The 15356-nt window shown below is 43.4% G+C and overlaps 2 protein-coding genes across 2 annotated transcripts; both read left to right on the plus strand.

The window, feature by feature from the left end:
- The first annotated feature begins 511 nt into the window (after positions 1–511).
- On the plus strand, positions 512–748 carry LOC134334547 (mitochondrial ribosome and complex I assembly factor AltMIEF1-like). The gene has a single exon (XM_063016908.1). The coding sequence runs from the start codon at positions 536–538 to the stop codon at positions 746–748; it is 213 nt and encodes a 70-aa protein (XP_062872978.1). The 5' UTR covers positions 512–535.
- Positions 749–871: 123 nt separating this feature from the next.
- Positions 872–14826, plus strand: mief1 (mitochondrial elongation factor 1). The gene is made up of 4 exons (XM_063016895.1): positions 872–1018; positions 3517–3697; positions 7492–7757; positions 8912–14826. The coding sequence occupies exons 1-4, from the start codon at positions 872–874 to the stop codon at positions 9722–9724; spliced, it is 1407 nt and encodes a 468-aa protein (XP_062872965.1). The 3' UTR covers positions 9725–14826.
- The last annotated feature ends 530 nt before the right edge of the window (positions 14827–15356 follow it).

Below are 15356 nucleotides of genomic sequence, written 5' to 3' on the forward strand. Positions count from 1 at the left end.
GTCAGCCAGCAGGGGCCGCAGTCGCACCAGTTATGAGGACCTATGATCTGACTTTCTCACCCTCTAACACTGAACAACAGCCAATCGTTGTTCATGCTGCCGCCCAGCCCAGTCGTAAAGGCCGAGCTGAGATTCGATACGATGTATTCGAAACCCCAACTCTGGTGCGCTAGCGTACTTTACCGCTGCACCACCTGAGCGGCCGTGAAAGATTGATTAGCTTAGGTTTGTGTTTGTTTAAATGTTGATTGTCCAATTATAAGTAGATAAAATACAATTGAAACCGATCACTCTTAAAATAGTATTTTTAGAATATTTTAGGACCTCTCTGAGTGTGTAGAAGGCTCTGACAGATATACCCTCCTGGAAAGCGATCAGGGTCCCAGCACCGACTAATTGGCTACGATAAGTTGCAAGTAAAAGGGAGGCGTAGAATTGCTTTCGTATTAAAAACGGTGGTTTATATTTTCGTTCCACCCCGAACTGTCGTTTTCCGAACCTGTAGGCGTGTGCGGAAGGCTCGGATCCCTCCCCGATGGGCAGCTGGTCCCGCGGCGCCGTGCTGCAGCTGTACAGAGCGCTGCTCCGCTCCGGCCGCAACCTGCAGTACACCGACCGCAACTACTACAGGCGCGTCATCGCCCGGGAGTTCAGACGTCACCAGGCGCTCACCGAGCCCCAGGAGAAGGAGGAGGCGCTCGAGAGGGGACAGTTCTTTCTCAGCAGCCGTCTGGGAGGACTCGTCTAAAGTCGGCGGTCAGAAACCAGTAGCAGGTACAGGAATCTGAACCAACCAGTACACATCCGTGTTATTTATACTGGTCTGTGCTTGAACATGTAAATATAAATCTGTTTCAGTGGGGGGCCGAACATGGCGGGAGTGAACGGCGATCGGAAAGGGAAGAAGGACGACAACGGTCTCGGTACGGCCATCGACTTCGTGCTGTCCAACGCCAAACTGGTGCTCGGAGTCGGGGGAGCCGCCATGCTGGGCATCGCCACGCTGGCTGTCAAGAGGGTGAGTTTACACACACCAGCCTGAGCTTTGTCTATGAGACACTGTACACAGTCAAGCAAGCTTTACAATGTTTTAAAAAAGTATACAGTTATCACTTGAAGATTAAGGGCCTTGCTCAAGGGTCCAACAGTGGCAACTTGGTGATAGTGGGGCTTGAATTGGCAACCTTATGATTACTAGTCCAGTACCTTAACCACTGAGCCACCGCTGCCCACTGCTCCTTAGATACCCACTGCTTTTAAGATGCCCTCTGCTCCTTGGATGCCCACTGCTTCTTAGATGCCCACTGCTCCTAGGATGCCCACTGCATTTAAGATGTCCACTGCTCCTTGGATGCCCACTGCTTCTTAGATGCCCACTGCTCCTAGGATGCCCACTGCATTTAAGATGTCCACTGCTCCTTAGGTGGTCACTGCTCTCCTTAGATACCCACTGCTCCTTAAATGCCAACTGCTCCTAAGATAGCCACTGCTCCTTAGATGCCCACTACTCCTAAGATAGCCGCTGCTCCTTAGATGCCCACTGTTCCTTAGATGCCCACTGTTCCTTAGATGCCCACTACTCCTCAGATACCAACTGCTCCTTAGATGCCCACTGTTCCTTAGATGCCCACTACTCCTCAGATACCAACTGCTCCTTAGATGCCCACTGCTTCTTAAATATGAACTGCTTCTAAGATAGCCACTGCTCCTTAGATGCCCACTGCTTCTTAAATACGAACTGCTCCTAAGATAGCCACTGTTCCTTAGATGCCCACTACTCCTAAGATAGCCACTGCTCCTAAGATAGCCACTGTTCCTTAGATGCCCACTGTTCCTCAGATACCAACTGCTCCTTAGATGCCCACTACTCCTCAGATACCAACTGCTCCTTAAATGCCCACTGCTCCTTAGATGCCCACTACTCCTAAGATAGCCGCTGCTCCTTAGATGCCCACTGCTCCTTAGATGCCCACTACTCCTAAGATAGCCGCTGCTCCTTAGATGCCCACTACTCCTAAGATAGCCGCTGCTCCTTAGATGCCCACTGCTCCTTAGATGCCCACTACTCCTAAGATAGCCGCTGCTCCTTAGATGCCCACTGTTCCTTAGATGCCCACTACTCCTCAGATACCAACTGCTCCTTAGATGCCCACTGTTCCTTAGATGCCCACTACTCCTAAGATAGCCGCTGCTCCTTAGATGCCCACTACTCCTAAGATAGCCGCTGCTCCTTAGATGCCCACTGCTCCTTAGATGCCCACTACTCCTAAGATAGCCGCTGCTCCTTAGATGCCCACTACTCCTAAGATAGCCGCTGCTCCTTAGATGCCCACTGCTCCTTAGATGCCCACTACTCCTAAGATAGCCGCTGCTCCTTAGATGCCCATTACTCCTAAGATAGCCGCTGCTCCTTAGATGCCCACTGTTCCTTAGATGCCCACTACTCCTCAGATACCAACTGCTCCTTAGATGCCCACTGCTCCTTAGATGCCCACTGCTTCTTAAATACGAACTGCTCCTAAGATAGCCACTGTTCCTTAGATGCCCACTGTTCCTTAGATGCCCACTGCTCCTTAGATGCCCACTGCTCCTTAGATGCCCACTGCTTTTAAGATGCCCACTGCTCCTAAGATGCCCACTGTTCCTTAGATGCCCACTGCTTCTTAAATATGAACTGCTCCTAAGATGCCCACTGTTCCTTAGATGCCCACTGCTTCTTAAATACGAACTGCTCCTTAGATGCCCACTGCTCCTTAGATGCCCACTGCTCCTTAGATGCCCACTGCTCCTTAGATGCCCACTGCTTCTTAAATACGAACTGCTCCTAAGATAGCCACTGCTCCTAAGATGCCCACTGTTCCTTAGATGCCCACTGCTTCTTAAATACGAACTGCTCCTTAGATGCCCACTGTTCCTTAGATGCCCACTGCTCCTTAGATGCCCACTGCTCCTTAGATGCCCACTGCTTCTTAAATACGAACTGCTCCTAAGATAGCCACTGTTCCTTAGATGCCCACTGTTCCTTAGATGCCCACTGTTCCTTAGATGCCCACTGCTCCTTAGATGCCCACTACTCCTCAGATACCAACTGCTCCTTAGATGCCCACTGCTTCTTAAATACGAACTGCTCCTAAGATGCCCACTGTTCCTTAGATGCCCACTGTTCCTTAGATGCCCACTGTTCCTTAGATGCCCACTGCTCCTTAGATGCCCACTACTCCTCAGATACCAACTGCTCCTTAGATGCCCGATGCCCGCTGCTCCCTAGATGCCCGCTGCTCCTTAGATGTCCGCTGCTCCTTAGATGCCCAACATTTGTATGGTGTTTCTGGAGCCGACCGGTTTAGAGGCCTTGCTGAAGGGCCCAACAGTGGCTGCATGGAAGAGCTTGACTGGTTAACTGGTTGACATTAAACGACTAGGCACCGGAAGCACTTGGGCCCCTGAGCAAGGCCCCTAACTCTACAGCTTGAATAAATCAGTCCTAAACTGTAATATCACGATTATTCCTTTTAGATGTACGACAGAGCCCTCAGCGCCCCCTCAAGCCCAACCAAAACCAGCCAATCAGGAAAGAGGAGCTGGGAGGAGCCGAGCTGGCTGGGATCGTCGCCTCGAACGCTGAACCGCGACATGAAGCAGAACGTCAGCCGTTCTCTACAGACCCTCCCCACCTCGTCCAGCTCCTTCCAGCCAGGTCCGATATCTCCAGTCATCATTCACTCATCCATGACGTCATTACTGTGTTTTCTTGGTGCATGAGCTTGATTTGTTAAGAGTTTATGTAGAATTTAATGATTAGTGTTAATAATTCTAACATGAGTGGATATTTTACTGCCAGGCTTGATCAGACTGGATTGGCTCTTCTTCATCTTCAGTGGGTATCTCAGCTCCATGTGTTACTGCTAGATAGCAAAAGTGTGTGTTGTCGCCCCAAATGAACACACTGTGTGTGTTTGCTTTAATAAAACCTTTAATAATTCCTGTATTTTACCCCTGTACCCCTGTGTTTAAACACTACATGGCCAAAAATATTGGGACACCTGACCTTGAGCTTGTTGGACGTCCTGTTTTGTTTGTTTGTTTATTATTAGGATTTTAACGTCATGTTTTACACTGTGGTTACATTCATGACAGGAACGGTAGTTACTCATTACACAAGATTAGTTCACAAGGTTATATCGAACACACAGGGAGAACATGCAAACTCCACACAGAAAGGACCCAGACCGTCCCACCTGGGGATCGAACCCAGGACCTTCTTGCTGGGAGGCGACAGTGCTACCCACTTAGCCACCGTGCCGCCCCGTCCTATTAATGCTATTATTAGTGACCTCTATGTGATCTGATAAGGCTTCTCACCAGACTTTAAAGTAGGTCTGCATATGGGAATTTGTGCCTATTCAGTCATAAGATGGCAGCGTGTCTCAGTTGATGTTCAAGTTCATTTCGAAGCTGTTTAGTGGGGCTGAGGTCAGGGTCTCTGTGCTGCGTTTCTTCATGTCTTTATAGAGCAAGAACAGATAAGGACCTTCCCTAAACTGTTGCTGCAAAGTCTTTAAATAAGTTATTTATTACACCAGGATCTCATAAATTAGAAGGGGTGTCCCAATACTTACAGTCCATACAGTGGGGCGGCACGGTGGCTAAGTGGGTATCACTGTCGCCTCACAGCAAGAAGGTCCTGGGTTCGATCCCCAGGTGGGGGCGGTCCGGGTCCTTTCTGTGTGGAGTTTGCATGTTCTCCCCGTGTCTGCGTGGGTTTCCTCCGGGTGCTCCGGTTTCCTCCCACAGTCCAAAGACATGCAAGTGAGGTGAATTGAAGATACTAAATTGTCCAGGACTGTGTTCAATATAACCTTGTGAACTGATTAACCTTGTGTATTTAGTAACTACCGTTCCTGTCATGAATGTAACCAAAGTGTAAAAACATGACGGTATAACCCTAATAAACAAACAAACAGTCCATACAGTGTATATTAGAACGGATACAGCAGTCTGTGCTATCGACCTGGCCGTTTGCTTAACAGACACAGTTGATCCCTACATAGTGCACTAAGTTGTACATCAGATCACAGATTTATGTTCCCTACATAGTGCACTAAGTTGTACTGTATATCAGATCACAGATTTATGTTCCCTACATAGTGCACTAGATAGTGTTTTAGATATGAATTTATGTTCCCTACTTAGTGCACTAAGTTGTATATCAGATCACAGATTTATGTTCCCTACATAGTGCACTAAGTTGTATATCAGATCACAGATTTATGTTCCCTACATAGTGCACTAAGTTGTATATCAGATCACAGATTTATGTTCCCTACATAGTGCACTAAGTTGTATATCAGATCACAGATTTATGTTCCCTACATAGTGCACTAAGTTGTATATCAGATCACAGATTTATGTTCCCTACATAGTGCACTAAGTTGTATATCAGATCACAGATTTATGTTCCCTACATAGTGCACTAGATAGTGTTTTAGATATTTATTTATGTTCCCTACATAGTGCACTAAGTTGTATATCAGATCACAGATTTATGTTCCCTACACAGTGCACTAGATTGTGTATCAGATCACAGATTTATGTTCCCTACATAGTGCACTAAGTTGTATATCAGATCACAGATTTATGTTCCCTACATAGTGCACTAAGTTGTATATCAGATCACAGATTTATGTTCCCTACATAGTGCACTAAGTTGTATATCAGATCACAGATTTATGTTCCCTACATAGTGCACTAAGTTGTATATCAGATCACAGATTTATGTTCCCTACATAGTGCACTAAGTTGTATATCAGATCACAGATTTATGTTCCCTACATAGTGCACTAAGTTGTATATCAGATCACAGATTTATGTTCCCTACATAGTGCACTAGATAGTGTTTTAGATATTTATTTATGTTCCCTACATAGTGCACTAAGTTGTATATCAGATCACAGATTTATGTTCCCTACATAGTGCACTAGATAGTGTTTTAGATATTTATTTATGTTCCCTACATAGTGCACTAAGTTGTATATCAGATCACAGATTTATGTTCCCTACATAGTGCACTAGATAGTGTTTTAGATATTTATTTATGTTCCCTACATAGTGCACTAGATAGTGTTTTAGATATTTATTTATGTTCCCTACATAGTGCACTAGATAGTGTTTTAGATATTTATTTATGTTCCCTACATAGTGCACTAGATAGTGTTTTAGATATTTATTTATGTTCCCTACATAGTGCACTAGATAGTGTTTTAGATATTTATTTATGTTCCCTACATAGTGCACTAGATAGTGTTTTAGATATTTATTTATGTTCCCTACATAGTGCACTAGATAGTGTTTTAGATATTTATTTATGTTCCCTACATAGTGCACTAGATAGTGTTTTAGATATTTATTTATGTTCCCTACATAGGGCACTAGATAGTGTTTTAGATATGAATTTATGTTCCCTAATTAGTGCACTAGATTGTATATCAGATAACGGATTTAATACGCAATCAGGAAAAAAGTCTGTGTGTGATGTGCATGTGTGTGAGTGTGTGTGCGCTCTTGGCCGCTTGTTCTAGATTCCGGGAGATTTTATCTGACCTGTGGGCATCAGGGAGCCGCTATGTATATGCGGGAGACTCCCGGAACTTCCGGGACACTTGGGATGTGTGTCTTTGTAACCCAGCCTTTACCCCGGCAGCCACGCAACTAAACAACCGGTTTTCGTTCAGTTCAGTTAGAGCCACAATTTCTGGAGACAAGAGGAGCTACAGTTGGTGCTGTGAAGTTTTAGATTTCTAGATTATCGTTCCCACTAGAGTAGAGAATGGAAAGTCCTATGGGTCTGTCCGAAAACCTAGTGACCCACCCTGCTCCCTACTGCCTACCTGATCAGCTGCCTCAGTAGAGAGGATTCTAATAAGACCTGGAACTCATAAGGCAGATTATTTAGATGCATGACTTAGACAGTGATTACGGTGATTACGCCACCACAGATTTAGCTTAGTAAACTAACACAGTTAGCCTCAGGCCGTTTAAACCGACGGGCTAGGGCAGCACAACCCGCTAGCACGCCAGCTAACGTCTCCCTCTGTGTACTGAAAACGGTGAAACTGTCCCTGTCGAGCCTGAATTTACAAATAAACAACACTCGTCTAATTCTACCTTTATACACATTAAACATCAATCAGAGTTTATTTACATTTGAAAAGAACTCTGTTGGTTGCTCTGTATTCGTCTGCCATGTTTGTCATTGTGAGAAAAGTCGTGCCGCACTGAATGCTGGGATTGCCTTCAGCACTGAGGAAGCGTCGGACGCTCCCTTATTATTCAGTCAGATTATCACTCAGAATTGAGGCACCTCAGTAGGAGCATTTTAAGGAATCTAAGAATTTAGACACGCCCTCCTCTCTGGAGCGTAGGATGATGGGAAATGCGTCTGTGTAGGAAGATCACTAGCTAATTCTGAACGTGTGTGTGTCGTGTTCTCAGACTTCATAAAGAAAGGATCAGGTCGCAGCAGTAGTAGCAGCAGCAGTAAGGCGTGTCTGCAGAGGGCCCGGATGCGACTGTCCCTGCAGGAACACCTGTGGGCGTTCTATCACGAGCGCGTGAACATCGCCTCCGAGGAGCAGCAGTCGGCCAGACACGCCGCCCTGGACATCTGCGTCGAGCTCCGCGCCTTCATCCACGCCAAAGTGCCGGACATGCCCCTCCGAGACATGTACCTGAGCGGCAGCCTCTACCACGACCTGCAGGTTTGATACGACGCAAAGCTTTTATTTCCACCCACATTTTGTCCGTGATTTGTTTACGTGACTCAGGCGACACAAACGATGCATCAAAACACAAAACGAAATATAATTAATTAATAAAAATAATGGCTCCCGACCCACCCAAGGTTTATAACCTATAGTTTGAAAAACCTCATGATGATATCAATGACCATAGTGTGAATTAAGCATTAAGGTGCAGGGGGGAGGCCAAAAGTATTTGGACACCCGCATATCGTTCATATGTGTTAGTTAAACATGTATAAACACATAACTCTAGCCAAACATTAAGAAGCACAGTTTTCTCCAGTGCCCTTGTATGATGTATTATTTTCCTTTATTGCATTCAAGATGCTTATTCTTTTAAATGTTTTTCTTTAAAAAATTTTCTTTCTTTTAAATGTTTTTATTTTAAATATTTTTATTTTTAATATTTCTTTTAAATAATTCCATTTTAAAAATATTTTTCTTTTAAATATTTCTGTTTTTAATATTTTTCATTACTTTTTTTTATTATTTCTTTATTAAAATTTTTTTACTTTCTTTTAAATATTTCTTTTTAATATTTTTTGTTTAGTATTTCTTTTTTTTTTTTTTTTTTTTTTTTTTTAGTTTTTCTTTTTTAAATATTTATTTATTTCAAATATTTTTCTTTTTAATATTTCTCAGTATTTCTTTCTTTTGCATTTTTACTTTATTTTAAACATTTCTTTCTTTTTAATATTTCTTGTAAATATTTCTTTTTAATATTTTTCTTTAGAATTTCTTTTTTTTATTTTTACTTCCTTTTTAATATTTTTTATTTAAATATTTTTCTTTTAAATGTTTTTCTTTTAGATTTTTTTTTTCTTTTTAATATATCTTTTAAATATTCCTTTTAAATGTTTTCTTTCTTATTAATATTTTTTTTTTAGTTTTTCTTTTTAAAATATTTTTCTTTCAAATATTTTATTTTTTAATATTTTTCTTTTTAATATTCCTTTAATATATTATTCCTAACATTTCTTTAAAATTTATCATTTTAAAATACTTATTTTTAATGTATTTTTTTATTTATTTATTTTAAATATTTCGTTAATATTCCCACGCATACCTTCAGAACTCTAAAAGAGTTTCCCTCCTGTGTTGCTCATGTGTAGGTTGTCTCGGCGGACCACGCTCAGCTGATGGTCCCTCTGATCCTGGAGAAGAGCCTGTGGTCCTTCGTCCCCGGTCAGGACACCATCATGAACGTTCCCGGGTTCTGGCTGGTGCGGCGGGAGAACCAGGAGTACTTTCCTCGAGGTTCTAGTTACTGGGACCGCTGCGTGATCGGGGGCTACCTCTCGCCCAAAAGCGTTCTGGAGGCCTTCGGGAAGCTGGTCACCGGCTCCATGAACTGGCCGGCCATCGGCAGCGTGCTGGGCTACGTGGTCCGGCCTGCGGTTCCTTCGGAAACCGAGGCTCTGGCTCTGGAGGTGCAGTATGATACCGAGCGCCGGCTCCATGTGGACTTCCTGCCCCTCGTGGTCACCGAGGACGGCATGTCTCTGATCGCCAAGCCTCACCGCGAGCGCGAGAACCTGTGGAGGCAGAGCTTCTGGTCAGCAGAGACCACGAGGATGCTATCGCTGGACCGCGAAGACAACGGCTGCCGCTGCGTGTGCTTGAAAATCGCTAAAGCCGCCTGTAAGCAGAACCCGGCGCTGTCGCGGCTGGACACTAGCCACCTGGCTAACGCCGTTCTCCTGCTGAGCGAGGCCGAGCGCGACTGGAGCCGCGAGGCGCTGGCCGAGCGCTTTACTCAGCTCATACGGGCTCTAGTGGGACACCTGGAGGCGGGGGTGCTGCCCTGCGCCCTCGACCAAAAAGTCAACCTGCTGTGTGAGCTGAGCGAGCGGGAAATCGATGAGCTCGGGTACACGCTGTACTGCGCTCTGTCGGACCCCGAGAGTCTGCTCCGGACCGTCTAACACCGGACCCCCCCCCACACACACACACACACACACGGTGGTCCATCACACGGGTCACTTCAGTGCAGTGTGGTGAGTTCCTGCTCCTCATCAGGAAACATTTAGAACAAGAGCATGTCATTAAAAACAGCATCAGCCAATCAGAAATAGACTGGAACACACTCGTCACCTCAGTCAAAGTCACATATAACATACAGAAATGACTCATGTATAACATTCAACAAAGCAAAAGTTACAGAGCTGAGTCACCTAAAACACTTGGGAAAGCAAAGGTTACAGAAATGACCCACATAAAAAATTTACAAGGCAAAAATAATGTTTGTGGTTCAGTCAAAAGTAACAGAAATGACATACATAAAACAATGAACAAATCAAAAGTAACATAATGTACCTATATATAACATAGTTACAGTAATGACCCACATAAAACACTCGGGAAAGCAAAGGTTACAAGAAGTGATACACAAAACATTTACCAAGCCAAAAGTAACGGAAATGACCCACATTCGTAAATTGCCCACATAAAACAATCAACAGAGCAAACGTAACGGAAATGACCCGCATAAAATATTCAGCAAAGCAAAAGTAACAGAAATGACAGACATAAAACACAAATGAATGACCCCTATGAAACATTAAACAAACATAGCAACATATTTAACATAGCAAAAGTCACAGAACTGACCCACATAAAACACTCAGGAAAGCAAAGTGATCCACATAATATATTCAGTGACCCAAAAATAACATAAATGACATACATAGAGCATTAACAGAGCAAAAGTGACAGAATTGTTTCACATAAAATATTTAGCAAAGCAAAAGTTACACATACTACCAACATATAACATTTAACCAGGCAAAAGTCACAGTAATGACACACAAAATATTTAGCACAGCATAAAGATACAGAAATGACCCACATAAAACATTCAGCAAAGTGCAACAGAAATGACTCACATAAAACATTAGGAAAGCAAAAGTTAACAGAAATGACCCACATGGAACATTTCCTAAATCAAAAGTAACAGAAGTGACCACATACAGCAGGTCACAGTAATGACCCACATAAAATATTCAACAAAGCTAAAGTCACAGAAATGACTCACATAAAACACTCAGGAAAGCAAAGGCTACAGATATTACCCACATGTAACATTTAACCAAGTAAAAGTCACAGAAATGACCCACTTAGCTAAATGACGCACATAATTATTGCACGTTAGTTGTCTTTGTTAAATGTTTTAATGTGGCGTTTACCAACAAAAAGGCTCATGTAAAGTTTTAACACACCAGTAATAACAGAAATGACCCACATACAACATTTAACAAATTGAAGTTAATAGTTATTAGGCACCTACAGTAAAAGGTTTGCGTAAACGCAGACTTAGGAGAGACGTTTATGTCATGGCTGTGTTGGGATTGATTTATTTTCCTAGCAGTTCTTGATCTGTGACTAAATAATATTAGGTCATAATTCTTTGTCTAAAATCAAGTCAATAAATCATTCACTAGACATTTTCTACAGACTTAAAAGAAACTTTTTACTTCAACTCTGTTCTCCCAGGTGACTCAGGAAGTCCAAGCAATTCCAGCGTACAGTTCCACCTTAAATCTGTGGTATTAATGAGGTTCAGACGTCCTGACGCTTGAGATTTATAGATTTCTGTCTCAGACAGGTTATAGACACTAAACCGGCGGTTATAAGCTGTAGTGTTCGGTGGCTGCTTTATCACTGTTACCATTACTCTAGTTCTTCAGTATTTCGTGCATGAATTCAGTATTGTGTGTGTGTGTGTGTGTGTGTGTTTGAGCAGAGAACTCACTAAACCGCACTGACCCCCCCCCCCCCCCCCAGTCTCATCAGTGTTACTCAGCTCAGTACTCTCCTCCGCCTCCACCAGACTTTTATACAGAAATGTTCCTCCTCCAGAACTAGCAGAGAAAACGACCTGCAGTGACCTGCCTGATCGTGTTAGTGAACCGTGTTCTGAACCCGTGTGATCGGAGTCGTGCCCTCACTGCTTCACCTGTGACCACTCACCTGTATGAGGGGTGAAACGGAACAGAACAGAATAGAGGTGAAAAGATCTGATCTAGGTGCTACGATTCTTGTTTTCTTACCATGTTTTCCTCTTTTGATTTGATTTCCTGTTTGTGAGGTCTTGCATAGAGTCAGTAAACCATCACTAACGTCCAATTTTATTGTTACTTCCACTTTTACAGCTAAATTAGTGCTTACAGTCGGCAGTTAGGAGAATTTAACTTCATTTAATGAAGGGTTACTGCATTGTGCCCAGTGACCCACTGCAACCCTGACCAGAATAAAGCGGTGGTCAAACATGGAAATAATTCAGAACCCCTGAACCATTCAGCATGTCTTAGAAGAACCCAAATTCTCACCTGTGTTCTAAACCTCCCCCCTGTTTAACACTCTTTAAAAATAATATGTAGAAATAGACTTACTGTTTGATTTGGTTCTTTCTACCGTAAATGCATTTTTACATTCACTCGTGGGGCTTGAACCTGTAACCTCCTGATCACTAGTCCAGTACCTTAACCACTAAACCTTTACCACTGCCCATTTTTACCCACGGACACTGTTTACACCTCTAATCAGACATAGTGTTTAGTGAAGTGTGGTGTGGATTGGAACACAGCCCATTTTCATTCACTGCCTGTAATGTGTTGCCTTCTTACTCCGTCTTATAGGAGTCCAAGGTTTGGTCCTGCCCTACTTCATCACCATCTACCTTTAAAACAAAAGTCCTCATGAGTTTCTCCAGACTTTTAAATTCACTGGAGGAATAAACTGGTCCTGAAATAATAAAAGTAACGACACCAGAACCAGAAACTCCATCGTCAGCGTTCAGAAATGTCTAGAATTTAAGGTTTTCTACAGTGTTTTTGTGACTCAAGCCTTTTCTTTAGCGTCTTTTGTTGTCTTTAACCTGTTTAAGGTTTGTTGAGGGTACAAGAGTATTATTTTCTGTTCATTTTTTTAAATATACACTATATGGCCAAAAGTATGTGGACACCTGATTAATAACTTGTCTTACATTCGGTTTTAAGAACAAATGGTATTAAATTAGAGTGACCTCTGTGTGATCTTTCCAGCTAGAACCACAGCCGCTCTTCTGAGAAGGCTTCTCACAAGACTGTGGGAATTTGTGCCCATTTAGTCAACAGCATTTCTATGTGTACGGCTGGTCACTGAAAGCCTCAGTTAGTGTTCTGGTTCATTCCAGCATTTAGGAGACACTTTTAATCAAAGTGACTTACAGTACTGTGACAGTATATTGTCTAAACAGTTGAGGGTTAGGGGCCTTGCGCAAGGGCCCAACAGTGGCAACCTGACAGTGGTGCGGCTTGAACCAGCAACCTTCTGATTGCTAGTTCAGTACTTTAACCACTAGGCTACAGCTGTTGAGAGCTGTTGAGTGGGGCTGTGGTCAGGTCACAGGAAAGAGCCTTCCCTAAACTGTTATCCTGTCCCCTCCTTCCCTCCTGTTATCATGAATTCAGTAATTAGAAGTGGCGTCCCAATACTTTTGTCCATATAGTGTATGTGTAATAAATACAGTGATGGTTATAGAAACACAGTGTTTGTTTTTATTATTTTTTATTTGTACCAGTCATTGTTGGTTCTGGATCTCATGATTTAAAGTACTGGTAATTTCAGCACTGGAAAGTCTTTTACTGGTGCTGTGGGTAACAGAGCTGAGATCCTACATACACTATATGGCCAAAAGTATGTGGACACCTGACCCTGAGCTTGTCGTACGTCCTGTTTTAAAACAAATGGTATTTAAACAAAGTGACCTTATGAGATCATTTCAGCTAGAACAACAGCCACTGCTCTAAGAAGGCTTCTCACAAGACTGTGGGAATTTGTGCCCATTTAGTCAAAAGATGACTCAGTCAGACCGCTCAGGTGGCACAGCGGTAAAAACACATGCTGAAACACCAGAGCCGGGATCTAGAATCGATCGTATCGAATCTCGGCTCTGCCTGACGGCTGGGCTGAGCGACCACATGAACAACGATTGGCCTGTTGTTCAGATAGGGGTGGGATATTAATAAAAAGCCGGATGGGGTCTCTCTCTCATAACTGATGCAATTACGACCTCTGCTGGCTGATTGATGTCGTCTGAACACTGTCAGGGTGTGTCTCTCCGTACACAGTGCTGATCCGCATTGCACTCGTCAGAGTGTAGGTGGCAAAATGCATACGGCTGCTGCCCACGTGTCGGAGGGGGCGTGGGTTAGCTTCGTTCTCCTCAAATCAGAGTGGGGATCGAGGAATCATGACGCAATCGGGCAATTTGACTAAAAGGGAGAAAATGCATAAAGAAAATAAAAAAGAAAGCCTCAGTCGATGTTCCAGTTCATTCCAGAGCTGTCTTCATGTCTTTATAGAACTTGCTTTGTGCAGAGGAAAGGGCCTTCCCTAAACTGTTGCACCTGTTAACATGAATTCAGTAATTAGAAGTGGCGTCCCAATACTTTTGTCCATATAGTGTATCTGTAATGAATACAGTGATGGTAGCAGAAACACAGTGTTTGTTTATTTTCTTTATTTGTAATTGGTACTGGATCTGGATCTTGTGATTTAAAGTCCTGCAACTGGTCATTCTGGAACTGGAAAGTCTTTTACTAGTGCTGTGGGCACTAAGGTCTGGAACTGGAACCTCTGATACCAGACCTGCTACGTTTGGTACTGATATTCAGGTGTCTGTGCTGATTGAGGTCAGATTGATGTTGGAGACACGGGACCTTCGTTACAGGACAAGCGTCGAGTCTTTGGGAACCAAGTCTTGATAAAAACCCTCACAAATAATCAAAGATCTGAGGGTGCTGGAACAGCGGCAGTGCTCACGCAGTTTTTTATAAAAGTTAAACGTATTAAATGTGTGTTTAAGCAGAATGAGACGAGTGTACGGGATTCGTCATCCTGAGGAAATGAATTGAAACATATTTATTTAACCAAAGAGACGTGTGTAGGGCGGCATGACGTGGAGAGATGATTCTTTTGTGATTTTAATGATCCGCAGTGTGAGATGATCTGCACTTTATTAAAAGTCTGCTGGAGAAACCTGAAATGTTTGTTTCATTAGTTTTCGTTTTGTTTCATTTATGCATTTTCTCCCCATTTTCCTCCCGATTTAGCGACTCAATTCTTGTCTTCCGCTGCTGAGAGACACCAGATCGCATCCAAGGAGAGCACGCCGCCGTCCACGCCTTTTTCACACGTACAGCCCTCCTCTTCTCGCCCCTGCATTCTGCACAAGCGTCCCTTCCGCCAGTCAGGGTCCTCACAGCAAGAAGGTCCTGGGTTCGATCCCCAGGTGGAACGGTCTGGGTCCTTTCTGTGTGGAGTTTGCATGTTCTCCCCGTGTCTGCGTGGGTTTACTCCAGGTGCTCTGGTTTCCTCCCACAGTCCAAAGACATGCAAGTGAGGTAAATTGGAGATACTAAATTGTCCATGACTGTGTTCGATATAATCTCGTGTAATGAGTAACTACCGTTCCTGTCATGAATGTAACCAAAAGTGTAAAAACATGACGTTACAATCCTAATAAACAAACAAACAAACACAGCGTATGAAGACCCACCCACCCACACATAGTCC

The sequence above is a fragment of the Trichomycterus rosablanca genome, chromosome 2 (genome assembly GCF_030014385.1).
Source record: "Trichomycterus rosablanca isolate fTriRos1 chromosome 2, fTriRos1.hap1, whole genome shotgun sequence".
In the NCBI taxonomy this organism is placed as follows: Eukaryota; Metazoa; Chordata; class Actinopteri; order Siluriformes; family Trichomycteridae; genus Trichomycterus; species Trichomycterus rosablanca.